The 24,168-nt window shown below is 49.7% G+C and overlaps 2 protein-coding genes across 12 annotated transcripts in view; one reads left to right on the top strand and one right to left on the bottom strand.

Annotated features, from left to right (window-relative positions):
* Positions 1-242, bottom strand: part of LOC132216037 (popy Class I histocompatibility antigen, A-1 alpha chain-like) — a 296,300-nt gene extending 296,058 nt beyond the window's left edge. For all 10 annotated transcript variants that reach the window (XR_009448693.1, XM_059665064.1, XM_059665065.1 and 7 more), the window contains exon 1: positions 85-242. Coding sequence is in view for 9 of the 10 variants with exons in the window: in XM_059665064.1 (XP_059521047.1) it covers positions 85-157 (73 nt within the window). In the remaining variant the exon portion in view is untranslated. The remainder of the gene's footprint in view (positions 1-84) is intronic.
* LOC132216030 (saoe class I histocompatibility antigen, A alpha chain-like) overlaps positions 1-24,168 on the top strand; it is a 107,730-nt gene that overhangs the window by 15,752 nt on the left and 67,810 nt on the right. The gene's annotated exons all lie outside the window — the stretch shown is intronic.

Below are 24,168 nucleotides of genomic sequence, written 5' to 3'. Positions count from 1 at the left end.
GGACACGCGCCTTCCCGGCCCCGCGCCCCCGCCGGGTCCCCTCGCTCCTCCCCGCACCGCCGCCCCCTCCGACCCCGCACTCACCGGCCCAGCTGGGGGTCAGGACCAGCGCCCCCGAGAGCAGCAGGAGGAGGGTGGGGGGCCTCAGGACTCGCATCGTCGGCGTCGGGGGGACGGTCTGAGTCCGGGCGCTTCCGCGGAGGAGTTATAACCGGGAGCCGCGGGGACGCTGATTGGCTGCTCTGGAACCGCTCAGCCAATGGGAGTGAGGAGTGGGCCCGCGTCACGAGTCTCCAGGAAGGAGGCGCCGACACAGGTTGGGAGAGGAGAAGTGAAACCAGGGCGCTGGGGAGTCCCCACACGGAGCTGCCCCCCAGACTCTGTCCCCTGCGGAGCCCTGAGCGCAGGCCTGGGCCCTGGGCCTCGGTCCTGCCCCTCCTCCCGCGCGGGGCGCCGTCACCCTGTCCCCGAGGCCTGGCCCGGGCGCTGTGCTGTTCAGGGACTTTCCAAGGTGTTGGTGTCACCATCTCTGTGCGGCCTCACACACAGGCAGGCGCCCCGATAACCTTGTGTGTGTGGTGACGTCATCACAGTGACCCTCAGGGATCACACAGGGTGAGAAAGTTATTAATCCACGTCGCATGTCACTGCCTGTGAGATGGTAACAGGAGTCATGTTTGTAAAATATATATTTTATATTGATTTCAGAGAAGAAGGGAGAGGAAGAGAGAGATAGAAACATCAATAATAAGAAATAATCATTGATCGGCTGCCTCCTACATGCCCCACACGGGGGATGGAGCCCACATCACAGGCGTGTGCTCTGACAAAAAGTTGAGCTCTGACCTCCCGGTTCATAGGTCAATGTTCAACCACCTGGCCCGCTGGCTCGGGGATATTGAATAGTTTCTGTTCTGTCACAGTCCCCAGGGCTGTCTCACTGGGTGGCTCTGGTCCTCATGCAGGTGATGTAAAGTGACGCCTTGTGTCTCTAAGTCCCAGACCTTCCCGTGCTGATGCATTGAATCACATCATCAAAGCTCACAGGTGTTGTGTTCCCACAGAGCCCCCTAGGAAAGCTGTCAGCACTGGGGAGCCGTCTAGCTCACGTGGTGGGACACACACCTGTTCCAACATTCTGGTTTCCCTTGGGGGCTGACATTGTATCAGGACAACAGGACTGTCAGTTGTCACCTGCCAGGTGATATTTCCTGAAGGGAGAAGCCCATGTTCATTTTTAAAAGTATATTTTTGTTGATTTCGGAGAGGAAGGAGAGGGAGGGAGATAGAAACATGAATGATGAGGGAGAATCTTTGATTGGCATCCTCCAGCTCGCCCCATTGGGCATTGGGCCCACATTGGAGATTGGGCCCACCACTCGGACATGTGCCCTTGACTGGAATCAGACCTTCAGTCTGGAGGCTGATGCTCTGCCCACCGGGCAACACCAGCTTGGGCACTCATGTTCATTATTGAGAAAGGGTGAGCCAGTTCCCCAAATCTCAGCAATCCCAGTGTCTGTGCCATTCGTTCTGTTACGTGAACATGGGCCAGGCCGGGTGTGGCTCAGGGCTGAGCATTGACCTATGAACCAGGAGGCCAGGGTTCCATTCCCTGTGAGGCACCTGCAGGGTTGCAGGCTAGATCCCCAGTGGGGGGCATTCAGGAGGCGTGTTCTCTCCCATCATGGATGTTTCCACCTCTGTCTCCCTCTCAGTTCCTCTCTGAAATAAAATTTTTTAAATATATTTGTATTGATTTCAGAGAGGAAGGGAGAGAGAAAGAGAGATAGAAACAACCATAGTGAGAGAGAATCATGGATCTGCTGCCTCCTGCACGTCCCCTACTGGGAATTGAGACCACATCCTGGGCATGTGCCCTCGACCTGAATCAAACCTGGGACCCTACAGTTCGCAGACCAATGCTCCAACCATAGAGCCAAACCATCTAGGGCTCAATTTTTTTTTTTTAATGTAAACATGGGCCGTAACCGGTAGGAGGTGTGCAGGAGGCAGCTGATCAATGTTTCTCTGTCATCAATGTTTCTAACTCTCTATCCCTCTCCCTTCCTCTCTGTAAAAAATCAATAAAATATAATTTTTTAAAAAAGTAACCATGGGATCCCATGAGAAAGAGGCTAGCTCAGCGCCCACACATGATCTGCCGGGTACATGAGACCTGGGAATGTGGCAGAAGTGTTTTTTGTGTACTTCCCAGGCCAGCGTATAAGGTTTTTTCATCCTCCATTTTTATTAAAGACAGTTAAGAAATGAATCCATTTGTGTAATGAATGCAACATACATGTGTCTTCTTTTAAAAAATATTTTTAATTTTTCAAATATAGTTGATGTACAACATTGTATTAGTTTAGGTGTACAAGTCTGTGATTAGACATTCATATAACTTATACAGTGATCACCCCCATACATCTAGTACCATGTGACCTCACATGTAGTTGGTAAAATGTGATTGACTGTGTTCCCTGTGGTGTCCTTTCCCTCCCCGTGACCACACTGTAAGGACCATGTGGTGTTTCCTCCTCCTTCACCTGCTGGGCCCAGTCCCTCCCCTGCCCTCCGGCAGCCAGCAGTCCGCTCTCTGTGGCTGAGCCTGTGGCCGCTGTAGGATCCTGTTGGGCGGGTTCCAGGCGGCTCTGAGGCTGGTTGTGGGGAGGGTGGTGGTCATTGTCCTGTGGTTGTGGGCGATGCAGGCACCGCGTTCACCTTTGGGGTATCTCCACCCGAGGCCACGATGTTTAAAAATGTGGATGGAAGGATGAGACTTCAGTGAAGATAATAATTTCACCTCCTTCAATCGTGTCGTGTCGTTTAAAAGCGAAACTGGGTTTGCTCTCTGTCTGTCTGTCTGTCTGTCTGCTCTCTGCAGGTCAGTGCTGGGGAAGAGGCCAGGCTATGGAGGTCGGGTGTCAGCCCATTCGTGCTGAGCTTGGCCTCAGCGCCCATGTCAGCGGAGTGAAAAGGCGAGGATGTCCTCCATCTCCCGCATCAGTGCTGACCCCCCACCTCCCGGGAAAGGCTCTCAGATACTTCAGGGTTCCACAGACCGCACTTTGAGAAAGGTTGTTCTGGATAAACTAGGAAGAGAATCCCAACTGGCCCTGCCTTTCCCTCCTCTTCTCTTCCCAGAATCCCTCTGCATAAGGGAGGTGATCCCTGCACCCCAAAACTGAGCTCACAGCACTGCCCCTGGGACCTTCTAGAAGAGAGCTCACCCTGAAAATCCGACAGGGAGTGTGCTCAGCCTGGGAGGGAGATGGAGGCACAGGGGTGTCCCCTCTGGGTCAGGGAGCAGTTTGTGCCTGAAGACACCAGGCCCACAGACGCCCATGTGGTTTCTCCCCCCACCCCCCCCCAGCTGAGTGTGCGCTCACATCCCAGACAGAAACCTGACGTGTCTGTAGGAGAAGCCATCTTGGCCCTTTTATTCCTTTGAATTTTAAAGATATGTTTTTATTGACATTAGAGAGAGAGGAAGGCAGAGGGAGAAAGAGAGGAACGTGGATGCGAGAGAGAATCCCTGATTGGTTGCCTCCCCTACGCGCCCTGACCCGGGGTCACACCTGAAACCTGTCAGTGCCCAGGACAGCGCTCACCCCACTGGCTGCACCGGCCAGACCAGGCCCTTTAATGCAAATGAGCCGAGTGCTCTGACCTGAGGCCCCAACCCTGTGCAGAGCGGTCTGTCCAGCAGGACATTCTGTGAGCGAGGACTCTGCATCGGTTCCTCCTTCGTGGCAGCCACCAGCTGCTGTGGCCACTGAGCCCTTGGCACGTGGCTCCTGGGCCGAGCTGGGGGACTTTCATGACTCTGCTGGTCAGAGCTCTCTGGTTGCCCAGTGTGGTAACCACGCTGGCTGCTCTGTGGTGACTCCAGGTCTGCAAAGTCTCTTTGAAAACAGTGAGTCCACTTCAGTGGCTAGAACACCCACCTGGATGCTCAGCCCACACGGGATGGACCCTGCAGTGGGTCTGCGAGGTCTGCAGGTCACCACCCTGGGCCCCACACCTGGACATTGTCCAGGGGGGAGAGTCAGGACTCAGCAGGAGGGTGAGTGGGTTCTGTGTGACAAACAACTCAGTCACTCCTGCCTCTCCAGCCACGGCCCCCGACCGAATGCATCCACACAACTGGGCTACTTGTTGGCAATGAAAACCTATTAAAGCAGCCCTGTTGGGTGGCTATGTGGTTAGACCCTCAAACCGAAGTGTCCCTGGTTTACGTCCCAGTCAAAGGCACGTACCTCGGTTGTAGGTATAATCCCCACTCCAGTTGAAACACATGGGGGAGGCAACCAATCCATGTGTCTCTCTCATGTTGATAATTCTCTCTCTTCTTTCCTCTCTGAAATCAATAAAAAAAAATATATATAAATCAACGGAAAATATATCCTCTGGTGAGGATTTGAAAAAAATTAAAAATAAAACCTCCGGAAGCAGAAACTCGGGGCATGGGTCCCGCACGCTGGTGCCCTGAGCCCCCCACGTGGTGGTCCTACTGTGCTTCCTCAACCACAGCCGGTCCTCCCTGGTTCCCACACCCGGATCACCTGGGGCTTCATTTGGGGTTCGTTTTGAAATGATTACAGCGTCACAGGAAGTGGGAACACCAGCCCAGGGAGGTCTCGTGTATTACAAAAATAAATGCCTGCAAGCCGCTCGAGGTGGGTGTATTTAAGCATCAGGAAGGGGACAGGATGGTGGGCCTACTCCCCTGTTTCCTGCGTTCCGGCTCTTTTCAGAGTCCACCGTGACTCTGGTCCTGACAGAATCAGCATCTCTCCATCCAACTCTCTCTGGAACGCTGTTTTGTTTCTCTTGTTAATCCTCATCCAATGTTATATTTCCCATTGGTTTTTGAGAGAGAGAGAGGAATGAAGGAAAGGAGAGAGAAAGAGGAGAGAGAGAGAGAGAGAGAGAGAGAGAGAGAGAGAGAGAGAGAGAGAGAGAGAGAACCATGAATTTGGTCCACTTACTTATGCATTCACTGATTCTTTTTTTTAGTATATATTTTTTATGGATTACAGAGAGAGAGGGAGAGAGAGAAACATCAGTGCTGAGAGAGAATCATTGATTGGCTGCCTTTTGCACACCCCTCGCTGGGGATGGAGCCCGCAGCCCCAGCATGTGCCCTGCCTGGGAATCTAACCATGACCTCCTGGTTCATAGGTCGATGCTCAACCACTGAGCCACGCCGTCCAGGCAACATTCACTGATTCTTGCATGTGCCGCGACCAGGAATTGAACCTGAAACCTTTGCGTCTAACCAACAATGGTCTAACCAACTGAGCTACCTAGCCAGGGTTGGGCAGTTTAAACTGTTACGTTGTGACTTGCTTTTAGAGGTCATTTGTAGAATTATTATAAAAAATACCCACTAGATAGCAGCAAAGGCCTTTGCAAGGTTCTGCTAAGTGGTTTTGCTACCAACTTAAAAAAAAAAATTGCTATTTTTTGTAACTTTATTTAGCTATGACTGTAGAATGACAGGAAGCTATGAGTGTTAGAGCAATTTCCTGTTTTCACCTAAAAGCACATTTTCAAACAATAACGTGTATAGCTTCAGTAACTCTTTTATTTCTTCTTATTTTTTTCTACTCATATTTATTGGAATATAATTGCAGGTCTTTTTAATGTCTGAATAAATAATTGGGGATTGCATTTAAAAAGAAAAAATACCACCCGCTGGGCCAGCTTGGCTCAGTGGTTGAGCATCAACCTATGAACCAGGAGGCCACGGTTCGATTCCGGGTCAAGGGCACATGCCCGGATTTCGGGCTCCATCCGCAGTGTGGGGCCTGCAGGAAGCAGCAGGTCAGTGATTCCTTCTCATCATTGATGTTTCTATCTCTCCCTCTCCCTCTCCCTTCCTCTCTAAAATCAATAAGAATATATTTTTTTTGTATTTTTTTGTTTTATTGTTTAAAGTATTACAGATAGCAGTACATATGTCTCCTTTTTTTTCCCCCATTGACCTTCGCCCAGCCACCCCTACCCCCTGGCACATGCCCTCACCCTCTCCCACCCCCCACCCCCAGTGTCTTGTGTCCATTGGAATAAAAATATATTTTAAAAATTGTATCAGTCTGGCCCTGGCTGGTTTGGCTCAGTGGCTGGAGCCTCGGTCCCTAGACTGAAGGATCTTGGGTTTGATTCTGGTCAAGGGCACATACCACGGTTTCAGGTTGACCCCAGCCTCCCGTCAGCCACGGGGGGCAACCAATCAGTGTGTGTCTCTCTCACATTGACATTTTTCTCTCTGTGTCTCTCACACTCCCTTCTACTCTCTCTAAAAATCAATGGGGGAAAATATCCTTGGGTGAGGATTAGCAACAACAACAACAACAACAACAAAAAATCCCACACCAGTCTGGCACCTGGCCAGGTGGCTCCGTTGGCTGGAGCGTTATCCTGTGCACCAAAGGATGGCAGGTTGGACCCCAAGTCAGGGCACATACCCAGGTTGGGGGTTTGATCCCTAGTCAGGACACATACCCAGGTTGGGGGTTTGATCCCCAGTCAGGGCACATTTGGGAGGCAATCCTATATAATAAAGAGCTAATATGCAAATGGTTGTCACTCCCTTGCACCGGGGGACCTGAGCCCAGGCTGGGGGACCTAAGGCCGCGCCCCCCCACCTGGTGCTGGGCTGGGGGACTTGAGGGTGCACCCCCCCCCGCCCTGCAGGGCTTGACGGGGGTGGGGCCAGCTGGGTCTGGGTTTTGCGTGATTTCGATATGGGGGTGGGTGGGTGGGTGGGTGGGGATTTGACTCTGGGTCCCTCAGTATGCCCCAGACTCTGACAGGAGGGAGATTTTCATATACATTTTACTAATTTTCTTTCATCTCTGACACTTCTATTATAGAGAAAGGGCAAATAGCAATATTAAAATATTTTTTCTAATTCCCTTTTGATGTGCCTGAATTTCGTGTACCAGGCCACTAGTTGATCAATGTTTCTCTCTCTCTCTCTCTCTCTCTCTCTCTCTCTCTCTCTCTCTCTATCTATCTCTCTCTCCCTCCCTCTCTCTGGAATCAATAAAAAAAAAAAGAAAAGCAATCTGGGAGTCTGGGGAGAAAGGCCCTGGTGCACGGACCAGGGGGTGGGCACTGCTGTGACCCCGGACACCCCACAATGCCATGACTTTTCCTGGAGTTAGGCAGTGGCCGGAGAAAGAGAAAAGTCAGAGAAACATTTAGATGGAGTGAAGGGCCGATGGCGTGGGTGCCTCTGCTGCACATGGAGGCAAAGAACATCGAACAGGTGCCCTGGGGGTTCCCCGAAGGGTCACCCACAAGGGGGAGCAGGTCTGAAGGGGGAGGGGACCAAGTGAGAAGGTCTGTGGGAGGTCCCTGGAGACCTGTCTGGAGGGGGACACCTGCTCTGGCCATCATCCCTGAAGGGTCCTAGGGTTCAGAACCAGGGGAAGGAGCGAGGGCAGGGAAAGGAGGCCCCGGAAATGGGGGGCTTGGCCGGGCCAGGAGAGGGGGATGCGGGTGGAGAGCAAACACGTGCGAAGCATTGAGACTCCGCGCTCCTGCTGCCTCCCCGGGGCCAGGCAGTGGACACGCGTCCGAGGCAGAACTCCTCGTCCCAGGAGAAGTCATGGGCGGATATGGGCCACTTGCTCCTGGAACATGGGCGGGGAGTCCCTCCAGTACCAGACAGGTCACTGATGTGCCGGCGCCGGACGCCCACCATCTGTCCTCGCCGGGCCGAGGAGCTGGCCACCTCCCACGCTGGCCTTCCTGCCAGGCGGCCCGATCCTGTTAGACCAAGAGGCACGGGGGGCCTCCCTCCAGTTCCAGGAATGTGCACTCACAGCCCCTTGGTGCCAGCTCTCGGGAGTGATGGGGTCTCGGGCAGGCGATCACCTCCAGGTTCTCTGTGCGCCTCCTTTGGGCCACGTAGACACCCCGCAGTAGACACTGAATGCCCACCAAGTTCTAGGCCTGGGTGGGCGCTGAGGAGACAGAGAAATCAGGGTTCCTGGCTCATTCTCAAAAGGGGTGTTGCACCGCCCTTCTGGGTAAATCCCTTTATATATATATATATATATATATACTAGAGGCCCGAATTGTGCACCAGTGGGGTCCCTCAGCCTGGTCTATGCCCTCTGGCAATACAGGACCCCTCAGGGGATATCAGACTGCCAGTTTCAGCCTGATCCTCACAGGCCAGGCCGAGGGACCCTACTAGTGCACAAATCCGTGCACTGGGCCTCTAGTATGCGTATAAGATCTTTGGTTAATCTCTTTCTGCCCTCCCCTCTTCCCTCTGAGATTCATCAGTCTGTTCCATGTTTCCATGCTTGTGCGTTGAGCGTCTGCCTCCTGGTGGTCAGTACACGTCATACCTACTGATCAAACAGTCGCTTGGGCTTTTATATATATAGATTTTTTTTTTAATTATTGATTTCAGCAAGGAAAGGAGAGGGAGAGAGATAGAAATATCAATGATGAGAGAGAATCATTGATTGGCTGACTCCTGCACGCCCCCTACTGGGGAACAAGCCCACAACCCGGGCATGTGCCCTTGACCAGAATTGAACCTGGGACCCTTCAGTCCGCAGGCCAACCCTCTGTGGTTTTGTTTAAATATATATATTGTTATTGATCTCAGAGAAGAAGGGAGAGGGAGCGAGAGATAGAAACACCACTGATGAGAGAGAATCATTGATGGTGGGCACATCCCTTAAGTTCCTTGCTACCTCCTCTGGTCAGTGGGGGCGACAAGGAACCCCAAAGGGCCCATCGAGGACGCGTGTGAAGGAACTGACCAACCAGAGCCCAGGAAATGGGTGGTGGATTCCCGCTCCTGGTCAGGGGCATGACCTGCCCTGGGAGGTGGGAGCTGGAAGCGGGACCGCCCAGGTCAGAGGAGCGTGGCGGGGGCCAGGCAGGTCACACCTGCTCAGGTGGCAGCCACCTGTGTGGGGGCTGCTGCGTGGGAGTAAGGGCCCTGGGGCAGGACAGACAGCGCGTTCTTTCCTCCTGGACTGAGCTCGGGGCCCCTCCAGGCACAGCCTCGGCCTGCGAGGCTCAAAGCGTTTCCATTAATTTCCCCGTGAAGAGCTGGGTGGTGGCTGCTGGGTTAAGTGTTCAATGTGATTCGTTTTGTAGGTAGTCGCTGTGCTTGGAGTTTAAAAAAAAACCACAAAACACAGGTTGCTATTTCAGTGTTATTCTTAGAGACTTTCATATATTTTTCCACACTTAAATGTTTTTAAAATTGAGATAATAGGCACCTAACATGAAATCATCCGCTTAAAAGTGTACAGTTCAGCCCTAACAGGTTTGGCTCAGTGGATAGAGCATCGGCCTGTAGACTGAAGGGTCCCAGGTTCGATTCCGGTCAAGGGCATGTACCTTAGCAGCTGATCAATGCTTCTCTCTCATCGATGTTTCTCTCTATCCCTCTTCCTTCCTCTCTGTAAAAATATCAATAACATATATATATTTTTAAAGTGTACAGTTCAGTGGTATTTGGTACATTCACAATATTGTTCCACCCACCCCTGTCCCTGGTTCTCAAACCTTTTTTCTTTTCTTTTATTTTTCTTTCCTTTTCTTTTTGTTTTGTAAATCCTCACCCCAGAATATTTTCCCACTGATTTATAGAGAGAGTGGAAGAGAGAGAGAAAGACAGAGAAACATCGATGTGAGAGAAACACATCAATTGGTTCCCTCTTGCAGGAGACCCGACCAGGGCCCAGGCAGGGGAGGAGCCTGCAACCCGGGCATGTGCCCTTGACCGGAATCCAACCAGGGACCCTTTGGTCCGCAGGCCGCCGCTCTACCTACTGAGTCAAACCACCCAGGGCTCTCAACCATTTTCATCGCCCCCAAAGGAGACACCAGTGGTCCCCTCCCCCACACCCTGCCCCCGGCCAGCACTAGTCCACACTCTGTCCGCATGGATTCACCTCCTGTGGACGTTTTATGTAAATGGAATCAGACACGATGTCATCTTCTGTGACTGGCTGCTTTCACTGGGCATCAAGTGCCCAAGGTTCATTCTTGTCATGGCACACACGTTGCTTTATTCCTCTCTCTCCTTTTATTTTTATTTATTTATTTTTAAATGTATTTTTATTGATTTCAGAGAGGAATGGAGAAGGAGACAGAAAGATCAACGATGAGAGAGAATCGTGGATTGGCTGCCTCCTGCACGCCCCCTACTGGGTGGGCATCGAGCTTGCAACCCAGGCATGTGCCCTTGACCAGAACTGAACCCCGGTCCCTTTAGTCCGCAGACTGATGCTCTAACCACTGGGCAAAACCAGCTAGGGCTCTCTCGTTTCATTTTTTTTTTATGTTGAGTGTACATTTATTAAAGCTGGGGACAGTAAAAGAAGGAAAAACTTGAGATAAAAGAAGCAACAGCAGCCCGGCCGGCGTGGCTCAGTGATTGAGCATCGATCTATGAGCCAGGAGGTCACGGTTGGATTCCCGGTCAGGGCACAGGCCTGGGTTTCGGGCTCTATCCCCAGTAGGGGGTGTGCAGGAGGCAGCTGGTCGATTTTTCTCTCTCACCGATGTTTCTCTCCTCTCTCCTTCCTCTCTCCCTCTCCCTTCCTCTCTCTCTAAAATCAATTTTTTTAGTCTACTTTTATTATTTTATTTTTTAAAATATATTTTCATTGATTTCAGAGAGAGGAAGGGAGAGGGAGAGAGAGATAGAAACATCAATGATGAGAGAGAATCATTGATCGGCTGCCTCCTGCACGCCCCCTACTGGGGATTGAGCCCACAACCTGGGCATGTGCCCTTGACCGGAATGGAACCTGGGACCTTTCAGTCTGCAGGCTGACGCTCTATCCATTGAGCCAAACCGGATAGGGCTAGTTTTATTTTTTTTTAATATGTCTTTATTGATTTTAGAGAGTGAGAGGAAGGGAGAGGGAGAGAGGGGAGAAACATCGGTGAGAGAGAAAAATTGATCAGCTGCCTCCTGCACACCCCCTACTGGGGATGGAGCCTGCAACCCGGGCCTGTGTCCTGACTGGGAATCGAACCGGTGACCTTTTGTTTCATGGGTCGACGTTCAACCATTGAATCACACCAGTCGGGCAATAAAATCATTATTTTTTTTATATATATATTTTATTGATTTTTTACAGAGAGAAAGGGAGAGAGATAGAGAGTTAGAAACATCGATGAGAGAGAAACATCGATCAGCTGCCTCCTGCACACCCCTACTGGGGATGTGCCCGCAGCCCAGGTACATGCCCTTGACGGGAATGGAACCTGGGACCTTTCAGTCCGCAAGCCGACGCTCTATCCACTGAGCCAAACCGGTTTCGGCAAAACCATTATTTTTTAATGTGAAAACAACAACAACAGACACTCTTGGCTCATTGGTTCTACAAAAACAGGAGCTGGGCAGGATTTGGTCTGTGGGTCCTGGACGGCCAGCACCATGCCCAGCCTGACCTTGTTCAAAAGGCTGCTTTCAGATCCACCAGCAGCTGAGGGCGGGAAGAAGCCGTTCTGTGTGAGCCCTGGGGGCGTGGGCACAGGTGGGTCCCTGCGGGCCTGCAGGCGGCTGGAGGGCACGTGTGGGCAGCCGGCTCTGCCCTTGGCGTTCGGAGCGAGGGGGTGAGCCGAGTCCTGTTTGTCCTGGAAGGGGGACTTGTCCACCCCAACTCCGGTCCCGCCATGTGCAGACTGGAGCTGCGTCTGAAGATGTGCCTGCTGGTTCTGCTCTTCCTGGGGCTCACGGAGGCCTGCGTCCCCCGTGAAGGTAACGCCTGCCCCCCTCGCCGGTCTCCCTGCGTCCCTTCAGACCATGGAGGGCTGGCCTCAGACAGGGCCTCCTGACGTCTACCCAGACTCCTTCTCGCTTCAGGTTCAGACAGTCTCCTCTCCCTCTTCTTCTTTTTTTTTTATTTCAAGAAAAACAATTTTAAATGTAATAATGTTACATGCAATAAACAATAATAGTTCAAGAAAAACTACTTTAAGTATAATAAAATTACCTGCAATAAAAATTAATATTTCAAGAAAAAAAAGATTTTAAATCTAATGATATTACCAAAACTGTCCTAACATAGTACAATATCACCAAAGTTGTAGGAAATATTAAAAATCTGCAAATATAGGATTATTTCTATGATATTCTACAATATTTTTTCCCTCTGGCTCTATTTTGGTTCATCAGTTTATGTTGTTCATTATATTCCACAAGTGAGTGAGATCATGTGGTGTTTATCTTTCTCTCCTCTCCCTTTTCCTTGGAGGAGATGGGGGGCGGTGAGTGCTGGGTACCGGGGTCCCTTCCCTAGCAGACGGACAGACTCGGGTCTGCGTCTGGGTTTTGTCGTGGACGCGGTGGCTGGCGGGGTTACGTTGCCCACACAGCCTCACCGTCCTCGGGGACCAATGGGCATCACAGACCCTACAGTCCACAGGTTGGGCTGAGTGTCCTCAGTGAGCTTACGTTGTGTTGTGCCCGGGAGCTAATGTTATTAGGGTACAGAGTTCTAGTCAGACCCCAGCCCCTCCCAACACGAACAGCTCTGCAGTCTCACCGCAGAGCCGAGTTCCTATTTCGTCATTCGCTCCACACATGTCTGCTGGGTTCCTGGTTTATTCCGTGTGCTGAAGCCAGGGAGGCCGTGGGCGAAAAAGACAGACATGAGAATTGTCGTGGAATTCTCATGTCACACAGATAAACAGCTTCCTGTGGCGATTCAGAGAAGGTTTCTCTGGATAGGTCACATTGGAGGCGCGACGTCACCGATGAGTAGGGGCGAGTCAGGTAAAGAGTCAGGGGAGACAGTTCTGTGTGCAAAGGTCCGGGGGCAGGAAGGTGCTGAGTCCTTCCATGGTTGGATGATAGGTGGATGATGGATGGATGATTGATAGATGAATGGTTGATTGGATGGAGGATGGATGGAGGATGGATGGATGGATGGGTGGATGAATGGACGGATGGATGGGTGGATGGATGGGTGGGTGGATGGACGGATGGATGATTGATAGATGGATGGATGACAAATGGATGGAGGATTTATGGATGAGAGATGAATGGAGGATGGGATGGATGCATAAATGGTGAATGGATGGGTGATAGATGGATGCGTGATGGATGGATGGATAGATGGATAGATGGATGATTGATGGAAGATGGATGATGGATGATGGATAGATGGATGAATGGTGGATGGATGGATGGATGGATGGATGGATGGATGATTGATGAGTAGCTGGATGATGGATAGATGAATAGATGATGAATGGATGGTGGATAGATGGATGGATGATGAGTGGATGATTGATGGGTGGATGGATGGATGGATGGATGGATGGATGGATGGATGGTGGATGGATGGATGGATGGATGGATAGATGGATGATTGATGAGTAGGTGGATGATGGATAGATGGATAGATGATCAATGGATGGTGGATGGATGGATGGATGATGAGTAGATGATTGATGGATGGATAGATGATGGTTGGATGGATATATAGATAATAGATAAGTGATGGATGGATAATTGGATAAATCCACGTGGCTTTATTGATGCAAATGCTGGGTGGGCTATCTGATCTCCTTGGTCACTGCAGTGATTTGCATCTAATTCTGAATTCTCTCCTTGCCCCCTGCTCCCTGCTCCTGTTGGGATCCGGATGGCTAATGCCTCTGCTTCCAGTGGCAATCGAAGAAAAAAGTAAGAACCATGGAAACCCCAAGCTCATATTCTGAGACCCAGCTCCTTTCAGATTCCTTCACAGATTAAGAACCCCTCGGGGAATTCTGGGGAAAGGAGGGGCCTGGATCTGGTACACGGGCTGGGCCTTGGGGTCAGGGCATAACTAGGAGGTTTACGTGGTGATAACGACATAAAAATAGCCTCTCGTGAAACCCCTCCCCCCATAACGCTAGGCAGGTAAATGCAGGAATAACAAACGCGTGTGGAAACTCACCAAGGCGGGTCATGGCAGTAGTAACCCTTCTCTCTCCGTTGCTTTTATTTCCCATGTTGATCCTCTGGCTCCTGGTTCTGTGGTTCCCTCCAGTAAAATGTAAGTCCTGTCTCCTCCTTTGTACACGAATAGGGAGCCCTCCAACCCAGAGAAGGAAACCGCTCCCCACCACGGGCAACCCAGCAGATGCAGAGAGAGCACCTCAATCCAACATGGGATCTGAACCCTGAATCTGCAGGTCCCGGGGGGGCGGGGCAACTGGATGGACTTCAGGGAACAAGTTACAGAGGCAAAGAAAGGGCCCTTGGAGCTTAGGAGAAATAGAGAGAGGCAAGGAAAGCTCACCTGGGGTGGAGGGAAGAAGAAGGGAAGGGGGGAGGGGGGAGGCGCCACCGTGATCCCAGAGGGAGAGCACTCCGGGGGTTCCTTGATTTCTGGGATATGTGTGTCTCCAAAGAGGCCCAGGGCTCATAAAGTGGGTCACAGTGTCTCATCCTGGTTCCCCATCCCATCTTGGGGCCTATGGGGTACACTGAGGCACAAGGGTGACTTCATTCATCTCATATTTTCTCTGCACCTTTGCTGGGAACATGACCCCACCGGCCACCGTCGGTCCCCTCTGTCCTGTTGGATGCGTGTCCAGTGCTGAAAGGTAAGCCCTTGTCCATCTCTCTCTCTTCCCCTGATGACACCCTTGTCCAACAGGGGCCGTTTCCAATGGCCGATGGTTGTCCATGGGCCTTTCTTCCCCCGGTGCCAGTTCAGACCAATGGCGCCACAGCGCTATGGCTGGGTTTGCACATTGGGGAGCGAGGAGCCCCCCGTCAGGAAGTGAGATGGCATCTGGCAGCAAGCACACAGGCTCAGGCCCCTGTGTCTTCAGAGCCCACATCTGCCCCTGTCTTAGATGGACATTCTTTTTTGTTTGCTGTTTGTTTTTGTTTTGTGCTCTGAGCAGGAGTTGAACCATGACCTCCTGGTTCAGAGGGCGATGCCCAACCACTGAGCCACGCCGGGTCGGGCCATACATTCTTTATAGAGTTGGAGAGATCTGAGTTTGAACGCTTGCACTTCCACTCACCAGCTGTGTGTCTTTGCAAATTACACGATTTCACGGGCTTCCGCTGTCTTCACTGGCAACGTGGGGACAATTCTCTGACCTGAGAGGGCTGGTGTGAGGTCAACAGACGTAGAATTGGCACCTCTTTCCTGAGCTGGTGAAGGATACTGCCTTCCTTCCTTCCTTCCTGGTGTGACTGAAGAATGGTCCGTGACCATGTCCCAGCTCACGTACTCTCTCCCCAAAATAAAATACAAAGAGACTGTCAAAAACTCACAGGGTCTGGACCCTGGTCTCCAACCACCCACCAGGACCCGTTGTGGACTCTATTTCCCAACCTGTTTACAGCACCCAGCATCTGATCTTGTTTTTGGTTTTTCTACTTATGGCTTCACCTGGGTGATCCCCATCCCACCATCCTGTACCACGTCTGCAACCTTGACCTCCGTGCTGGCTCCTGTCCTGGATGGGCTGCTGTCAGGAATCCTGGGTAAATATCTCGCCATGTTCACGGTGCCCTTGGACGGTGAATTTGATGGAAGATTTTGAACAAAAATGTCTTTTATAAAAATATATATTTTTATTGATTTCAGAGAGGAAGGGAGAGGAAGAGAGAGAGAGACATCAATGATGAGAGAGAATCATGGATCGGCTGCCTCCTGCATGCCCCGCTCTGGGGATCGAGCCCTGCAACCGGGCATGTGCCCTGACCAGCATCGAACGGTGACCTCCTGGTTCATAGGTTGATGCTCAACCACTGAGCCATGCCGGCTGGGCTGAGCAAGAATTTCTGAGCATCAAATACATGTACCTAGACTCATGCTTGGGGGGTGGGGACCCATGTTTGGGGGATGGAAACCCAAAGATGGATCAGCTATACTCACTGTTTAGGAACTCAGTGGTAGAGAACAGGAACATTAAATTGGATTAGAAGCAAGTGCTGCCTGCTAGGCATGGTGGGGCTAGGAAAAGGGACCGTGGGGATATTGAGAAAGCCCTACAACACGCCTGAAGCATCATAGTTATATTTCCCAGGGGAGAGAGTTTGTTGAATCTGTTGATCTGGGGGAAATCTACTAATGAGGAATATTTCTTTCTGTTGCCTTTACACGTCATTTGGTGTTCCTTCTTCCTCAGGTATGATGAGCAGACTGTCAACGGATGGTAAGTGTGAGGACTCAATTTTTTTCTGGTGTTTACTTTCTCTTTTAAGAAAAGGCAGATGTATGGAGTCAGTGTTTCCTTGTTTGTTTAAAAATGAATATTGCTTATTTATTTAATGTAGCTTTTATTTATTTATTTTGGAAGGACCATTCAGGTAGTATCCAATCACATTTTGCCACTTTGAGGGTTTGGTTTGTTTGGATTTGTCAATCCTTACCTGATGATATTTTTTCCATTGATTTTTAGAGAGTGAAAAGGAGTGAGGAGAAAGGGAGAGGGAGAAGGGATGGGGAGAGAGAGAGAGAGAGAGAGAGAGAGAGAGAGAGAGAGAGAGAGAGGCTCAACCACTGAGCAACACCAGCTGGGATGTCAGGAAGCACCTTTAAAAAGCCAGTGTGTGTTCAGGGCTCTGCTTGTATTGTTTTCTATAATCCTTACATCTCCCCTCCCAAGAGGAGTCCATGCTATTTTAATTCAGAGTGACACCATCACCCCGGACAACCAAAGTAGAATCGCCTTCCTGGTTTTAGCATGAAAACTATCTCCTCCATGAAAACTATCTCCTTCTGCCGCTGGGCAAACCAGGTGGTTGGTCATCCTGTTATATTTCCTCTTTTATGGGGCAGAAACTGAGGCACAAAGAGGTGGGGTAAGTTGCTGAAGGTCACTGAGCCAGTAAGCGACAGAGCTGGGATTGGGGCACGGATCCAAATCTTTCATGATGTTCCATTCTTCTCTCTTTTTATTAATCCTCACCTGAAGATATGTTTTTCTGTGATTCTAGAGAGAGATGAAGGGAGAAAGAGAGAGAGAGAGAGAGTCATGTGAGAGAGAAACATCATTGATCTGCTGCCTCCTACACATCCCCTACTGGTGTTGGAGCCCACAACCTGGTCATGTGCCCCGACCAGTGACCTTCTGATGCATGGGACAATGCTCCAACCAACTGAACCACACCATTTTTCTATTTATTTGAGAGGGGAGAGAGAGAGAGAAAGAGAGAGAGAGAGAGAGAGAGAGAGAGAGAGAGAGAGAGAGAGAGAGAGAGAAACATCAATTTCTTGTTCTACTTATTTATGCGTTCATTGGTTGATTCTTGTCCGTGCCCTGACCAGGGATTGAACCTGCAACCGTGGCGTATTGAGACAACACTCTAACCAACTGAGCTACCCAGCCAGGACCCCATTTTTTTTTTTAGAACAAGTCTATGGTCTTTCACATTACCTGCATGGCTCCACATCCTCTAGCTCTGGTGACTCTTGCATCACAGTCATCTTCTACCGTGGTGCCTCACGGAGGGTCTCTCTCAACCCACCAAAGCTCTTCACAAAATCCTTCCCCCTAACATCAAGCCTATGCTATTCTCTCTGCCTGAGCTGCTTCTCTCTCTCTCTTTCCAAATGTCTCCACCTGGCTAACCTCTCCCCGTCTTTCAGGTTTCAGACCCAGAAACAAAGTCTCCAAGATGCCTTCTCTGGCACCCCCAACAGGTCAGCAACCATCGCCGCCCCCCCTTGTAGGTGCCCAACAGTATCCACAGGTGCACCCAGGAACACACGCCCCACCTGTCCTCAATTTAGGGCTCTTCTGTTGGCTGCTTCTCCTACTAGACTTGGCTCGCTGACATTCTCCGAATGTAGGGGTCTTGCCCGCCCAGCTCTTCACGCATCCTCCACCCCATGCACATAGATGTCCTGCTGATGTTTGTTAAAGGGAAAGGCTGACTTCTTGATGGAGTTTGAGGCTTACCTGCATCGTTGTCGGTAGCATTTCTGCCTCTGCTCTCCTCTGACTGGCCGGGGACGCTTCCTGGGTGGGGTCCAAGATCCCAGTCTTAATGCCGATTTCTCTCTTTACTCTGCATCCCCACTGGAACCTGGCTGCCCGCATTCTCACCTCCAGATAGGACAGAAGAAGAAAGTAAGTATTGAGACAGTCCCACGTTTATGTCCTTGAAATTACCTTCTTGGAACGCCCTCTGGGCCTGGAAACTCCTTTAAAAATATTGGGGGAAGGGCCCTGGCAATTTTTTTAAATCATTTTTATTGATTGATTGATTTTTTAAAAAAAGGAAGGGAGGGAGGGAGGAAGGGAGGGAAGGAGGGAGAGAGAATTTGTTCCACTTATTTATGCATTCATTGGTCTTTTTTTGTTTTCAAATATATGTTTATTGATTTCAGAGAGGAAGGTAGAGGGAGAGAGAGACAGAAATATCAATGATGAGAGAGAACTACCAATCGGCCACCTCCTGCATGCCCCATGCTGGAGATTGAGCCCGCAACCCGGGCATGTGCCCCAATCTGGAACTGAATCTTGACCTCCTGGGTTCATAGGTCGATGCTCACCACTGAGCCATGCCAGCCGGGCTCAGAGATCTATTTTTGTATGTGCCCTAACTCAGGACTGAACACACAACCTGGGTGTATCCGGATGACGCTCTAACCAACTGAGCTGCTCCACCAGGACCCTTGCATTTAGACATGGCCTTGGGCCAAGGGCAAAATGAGTGCAAACAGACTCCATCCAAGAATGGAGTTGTAGGGGATGGGTTGAGAAAGGAGCCCTGATTTGGAGTGATTGCCAATTTCTGTGGTTTCAATACTTTAACTCTGGCTGATTTCCAGCTAGTAATGGTTTCACAGCTGGCTTGAAAAATTTGTCAACACTTAACCATTTTTTTGTGTGTGAGTCAGCTCCAGCATGGGGGTGGAATAGGCAAATAAGGTTAATATCCAATCTTCTATCTCAAGTCCTGCTTCCACTCTCCCCTCGAAATAGAGAGGTGGTGATCCAATGGTACCCACCTGTTTCGGGTCATTAATTGGATCTTCTCAATGAAACACCTCCAGTGACTGTGTAAATCTCCCTTCTTTCATTTATAAAGCAAGATAAGGATGTCCTTATTATTTTAAGATAGCCTCCCTATGACTGTGAGATAAATATATTTTTTAATTTTTTTATATTTTATTGATTTTTTACAGAGAGGAAGAGAGAGGGATAGAGAGTTAGAAACATTGATGGGAGAGAAACATCCATCAGCTGCCTCCTGCACACCTCCTACTGGGGATGTGCCCGCAACCAAGGTACATGCCCTTGACAGGAATTGAACCTGGGACCCTTCAGTCTGCAGGCTGATGCTCTATCTACTGAGCCAAACCAGTTAGGGCATGAGATAAATATTTAATACAGTACAAAAAAAGAGTACATGGGAAAAAATGTGAAATTTGAGTAAGTAAGGTCTATAGCCCAGTGAATAGTATTAGGCTTTTAAATATATATATATACATATATACATATGTGTGTGTGTGTGTGTGTGTGTGTGTGTTTTAAATATATTTTTATTGATTTCAAAGAGGAAGGAAGAGGGAGAGAGAGATGGAAACATCCATGATGAGAGAGAATCATGAATCAGCTGCCTCCTGCAAGTCTCCCATTGGGGGTCGAGCCCACCACCCAGGCATGTGCCCTTGACCAGAATTGAACCTGGGACCTTTCAGTTCACAGGCCGACGCTCTACCCACTGATCCAAACCAGCTAGGTTAATTTACTGGCTTTGATAAAGTACTATGGTTATGTAAGACGTCACCATGGGGGTTGGGGGGAAGCTGGACAATGGGTACACAGGACCCCTCTGTGCTATTTTTGCAATATCTTGTGAGTCTATAATTGGTCCAAAGTAAACACTTAATAATTTTAAGACTACTTAGTGAAGGAATAATGGAATGGACAGTGGGGGTGGGGGTGTGTTCATGTTGATCTTACTTTCTCACTCACTCTTTTCCATATGGACTCTCTGACTTCTGGTTCTGCTGCACCCTTCAGTGAAAGGTAAGTTATTTCTTGGGTACTGTGGATGCTGGGAAGAAAAGAAGCAAGAGAGAAAAGGTACTCTTTGGGTTCTTCTCCATGGAAGAGCCACATTGCAAGAGAGACCCTCTGCGAAGGGAGGTCTCCTTCTGTCCCAATTTCCGAAGGAGGTGCAGGATGAGCTGTGGGGGTCCACATGCCCGCCCCCCAAGATTGCACTGAAAGTCGTGAGAGTATGTGGGGGATGCGGGAGGCTCTGTGGCAGTAGGCATGATGGGGTAGGTGAGCACATATATGGTTCCCAGACTTCAATGGATTCTCAGAAGCCAAAGGCCACTGCCCTAGAATACAGAGACGTGTTGAGTTGCATGTATTTATTGAGAGGGCTACTGCATAAGGAGACCCAAGAGGTGCAACTCTTCCCTCAAGCTCTTCTTCCCTCCTGACCCCGCAGGAGAGAAATGAGATAAAAATGGGTCTAGGGGAATCTTCTGATAATTGTCCTAATCTCTGGGGGATGAATTCCCAAGAACTCTGAGTCCCTGGGGCTTCAGGCCACCTGGGTGAATGTGTCTCCCAAGGGGACAAGTATAGTAAAAGCATCTAAAGTCACTCACCCTGGACCCCCAGCCCATCCCATGAAATCCGGGCAATGCTCTCACTTCCCCCCTATCCAGGGGTCTCTTTTGAGGACCAACGGGGTGGGATGAGCTAGGAAGCAGCCATTAACACCTTTATCGTTCTCTCACGCTTGTTTCTGTCCGTGCCAACAACTCCTACTGGATTTTCTCCTCTGTGGTGCTCACATCTCAACAGTATTGAAACGTAAGACTCTCATTCTATGTCCCTGCCTCTCCCTCTTTTGCCTTGTTCACTTCCTTTTTTTAAACTTTTAGTATTTTTTAATATATTTTTTATTGATTTCAGAGAGGAAGGGAGAGAGAGATAGAAACATTAATGAGTCATTGATTGGCTGCCTCCCACATGCCCCACACTGGGGATTGAGCTGGCAACCCAGGGATGTGCCTTCACTGGGAATCGAACCGGACCTCCTGGTTCGTAGTTGGATGCTCAACCACTGAACCATGCTGGCCAGGCCCATGTTCACTTTCTTAGGTCTGCAAGGGCCCATTTCTAGCCATGGATCTTCTCTCAGAGAACTTATTTTAGCCCAGGGACTGGAAAATAATGCATTACCATCCCCTTCAAAGAGGTGGGTTGTCTTAGGAGAACCAATCCCCTCCCCAAGTCAGGGATATGGGTGATGTTATTTTGATGATCCTGATGACCATAACGAATAGTCACTAAGAGTTTATCAGGTGTCAGGCACCTTTATGTATTATGTTATATATCCCATAACAACTTTCTAATGGCCCAGCGGTGTGGCTCAGTGGTTGAGCATCAACCTATGAACCAGGAGATCATGATTGGATTCCTGTCAGGGCACATGCCCAGGTTGCAGGCTCGATCTCTAGTGTGGGGTGTGCAGGAGGTAGCCGATCAATGATTCTCTCTCATCATTGATGTTTCTGTCTCTCTATCCCTCTCTTTTCCTCTCTGAAATAAATTTTAAAAATATATTGTAAAAAAACCATTCTAATGGTAGGCGTTATCCATCTGAAGTATGTAGGTGCCTACAACATGGTGCCACTGAGTACATGGAGAGGTGGTGGCTAACTTCCCAACATAACCCTGATTCTGTGCAAGTCCTTTAAGCCATTAGATCCCCCTCAGACCCACACAATGAGATTTTGGTCAGCTCCCCTGGCCCAGTTCCCTGCCATAAGTCCTAACTGCCCACCACCACCCATCTTGGCTCTTCTCTCATTGGTCCTGATCTCCTGCCTTCTGATCTTGTGATTTTTCCTCCCTACTTATGGTTCCATCTCTCATCACTCCTTAAACTCAACAATCTGGACTTTGCGAACCTGACTGTGGTCTTGCCTCCTCGACCATACTTCCTTCTGGATGGACAACATCAGAGATTCTAGGTGAGTATCTCACTCCATCCATGACCTGGGATGTTGGTGGAAATCTTGTCTGGCAAGGATATCCTTTAATACTTAGTATGTGCCGGGACCATGGAGGGTGGTGGGAACCCAAAAGATGAGTCTGATGTTCTCATACCTCTACATGAACTCATTGTCTAATGAGGAAGACGGACATGTGATAGGGGAGGCAGATGGATGGTTATAATACAATATGAGTGAATGTCCTCAGGGAGGGGCAATGAGCAAAGGTGAGAGGTAGCTAGGGATGAGCTTGTTGAATCTGTTGGTCTGGGGGCACTTATCATGCTGCCTTATGCAATTCAATGTGTATGTTGTATGTCATTTGTATGTTGTCTTCCATAGGTTTGCTGAGCCTCCAAGTGTTAAATGGTAAGTGGTGACTGCTCTTTGGCCTCAGTACTGGTTTTTGGTCCCATAACACAGAAATAGAGAGATACTAGCTTAAAAAAAAAAGTTGGAAGAGCCTTTTATACCCTGTCATCATCATTATCATGAGCATCATGCATGTTTAACACTTTTCCTTCATCTGACAACAAATACTAATAGATATTAGCTACGCTCAGTCCCATTCTAGGTATTGAGATATAGCAGGGGATAGAACAGACAAAAATATATGCCCAGATGGAACTAATGAGAGGAGAACGAAAAACATAAGGAAGGAGGTTAAGTCTGTTGGACACTGAAAAGTTCTATGAAGTTAATAGGGGAAGGCAAAGGGAAATGCATTGTGGGAGAGGTTGATACTTTTTTAAAGGGTGATCAGGGAAAGTGACATTTCAGCAAAGACTTGAAGGAGATGAGAGAGCCAGTCATGTGTATGACTGGGCTAAGGGTGTTCCAGGCAGAGGGAAGAGCGTGTGCAAAGGCCATGAGGCAGGAGAGTACTGGGATCAGGGGACAGCAAGGAGGCTCATGGCATTGCCTTCTCATGTGAAGCACCCAGAAGTGTTGTTTACAGTTTGGTCTCCGTTCATTTCATAATTCATTGACGATTTCTTTTGCTTTCTCTCCTCCTCACCCCTTTCCCTATCCCTCCTTTCCTCCCTCCCTCTTTCTCCTTCTCCTGCTCCTCCTTCCTCTTCCTCTTTCTTTGTCCTCCACCTCCTCCTCCTTCTCTTTCTTCTCCCACTTCCACCACCACCTCCTATTTCTTCTTCTTCTTCTTCTTCTTCTTCTTCTTCTTCTTCTTCTTCTTCTTCTTCTTCTCCTCCTCCTCCTCCTCCTCCTCCTCCTCCTCCTCTTCCTCCTCTCTCCTCCTCCTCCTCCTCCTCCTCCTCCTCCTCTTCCTCCTCTCTCCTCCTCCTCTCTCCTCCTCCTCCTCCTCCTCCTCCTCCTCCTCCTCCTCCTCTTCCTCCTCTCTCCTCCTCCTCCTCCTCCTCCTCCTCCTCCTCCTCCTCTTCCTCCTCCTCCTCCTCCTTCTCCTCCTCCTCCTCCTCCTCCTCCTCCTCTTCCTCCTCTCTCCTCCTCCTCCTCCTCCTCCTCCTCCTCCTCCTCCTCTTCCTCCTCCTCCTCCTCCTTCTCCTCCTCCTCCTCCTCCTCCTCCTCCTCTTCCTCCTCCTCCTCCTCCTCCTCCTCCTCCCTCTTCTTCTTCCTCCTCCTCCTTCTCCTCTTGCTCCATTTTTAGAAGAAACAAGTGACTGCAAGGAAGAAGGTGAGTGCATGGAATCTGGAGAACAGTGAGATCCTTCAGGCTGGGTTGCCATAAGACTTGAGAAGATCTCAGGTAACTAAAGTTGGGGCTCCAGTTCCTGGGAAGTGCTTTTCAAGGGCAGCCAAAGCCTGCCCCCTTCTGACTGCTCACTAGTATCAAGGTGACCCCACATCCTAAGGTGTGAATGGGACACATTTTTGTGTTTCCCAGTCGCTTCTTCTGTTGGTCATTGAACCTTGTCCCCTCCTTGGAAGTTACCAGGCAAATCCTGAGTGACAGGACTGTATGGCTGAAAACCAAGAGCAAGGACATCAGAGAATATAAGCAAGCTTCTAGGAGACCCAGATATTAAAGAGAAACACTTAAAATAGCTAGGATTATTATTATTATTAATTATTTTAAAATATATTTTTATTGATATCAGAGAGGAGAGGTAGAGAGAGAGAGATAGAAACATCAGCGATGAGAGAGAATCATGGATCAACTGCCTCCTGCATGCCCCCTACTGGGGATTGAGCCTGC

The sequence above is a fragment of the Myotis daubentonii genome, chromosome 15 (genome assembly GCF_963259705.1).
Source record: "Myotis daubentonii chromosome 15, mMyoDau2.1, whole genome shotgun sequence".
NCBI classification, from domain to species: Eukaryota; Metazoa; Chordata; class Mammalia; order Chiroptera; family Vespertilionidae; genus Myotis; species Myotis daubentonii.
Note: the sequence above shows the minus strand (reverse complement) of the source record. Positions and strands in the feature narration are given on the sequence as shown.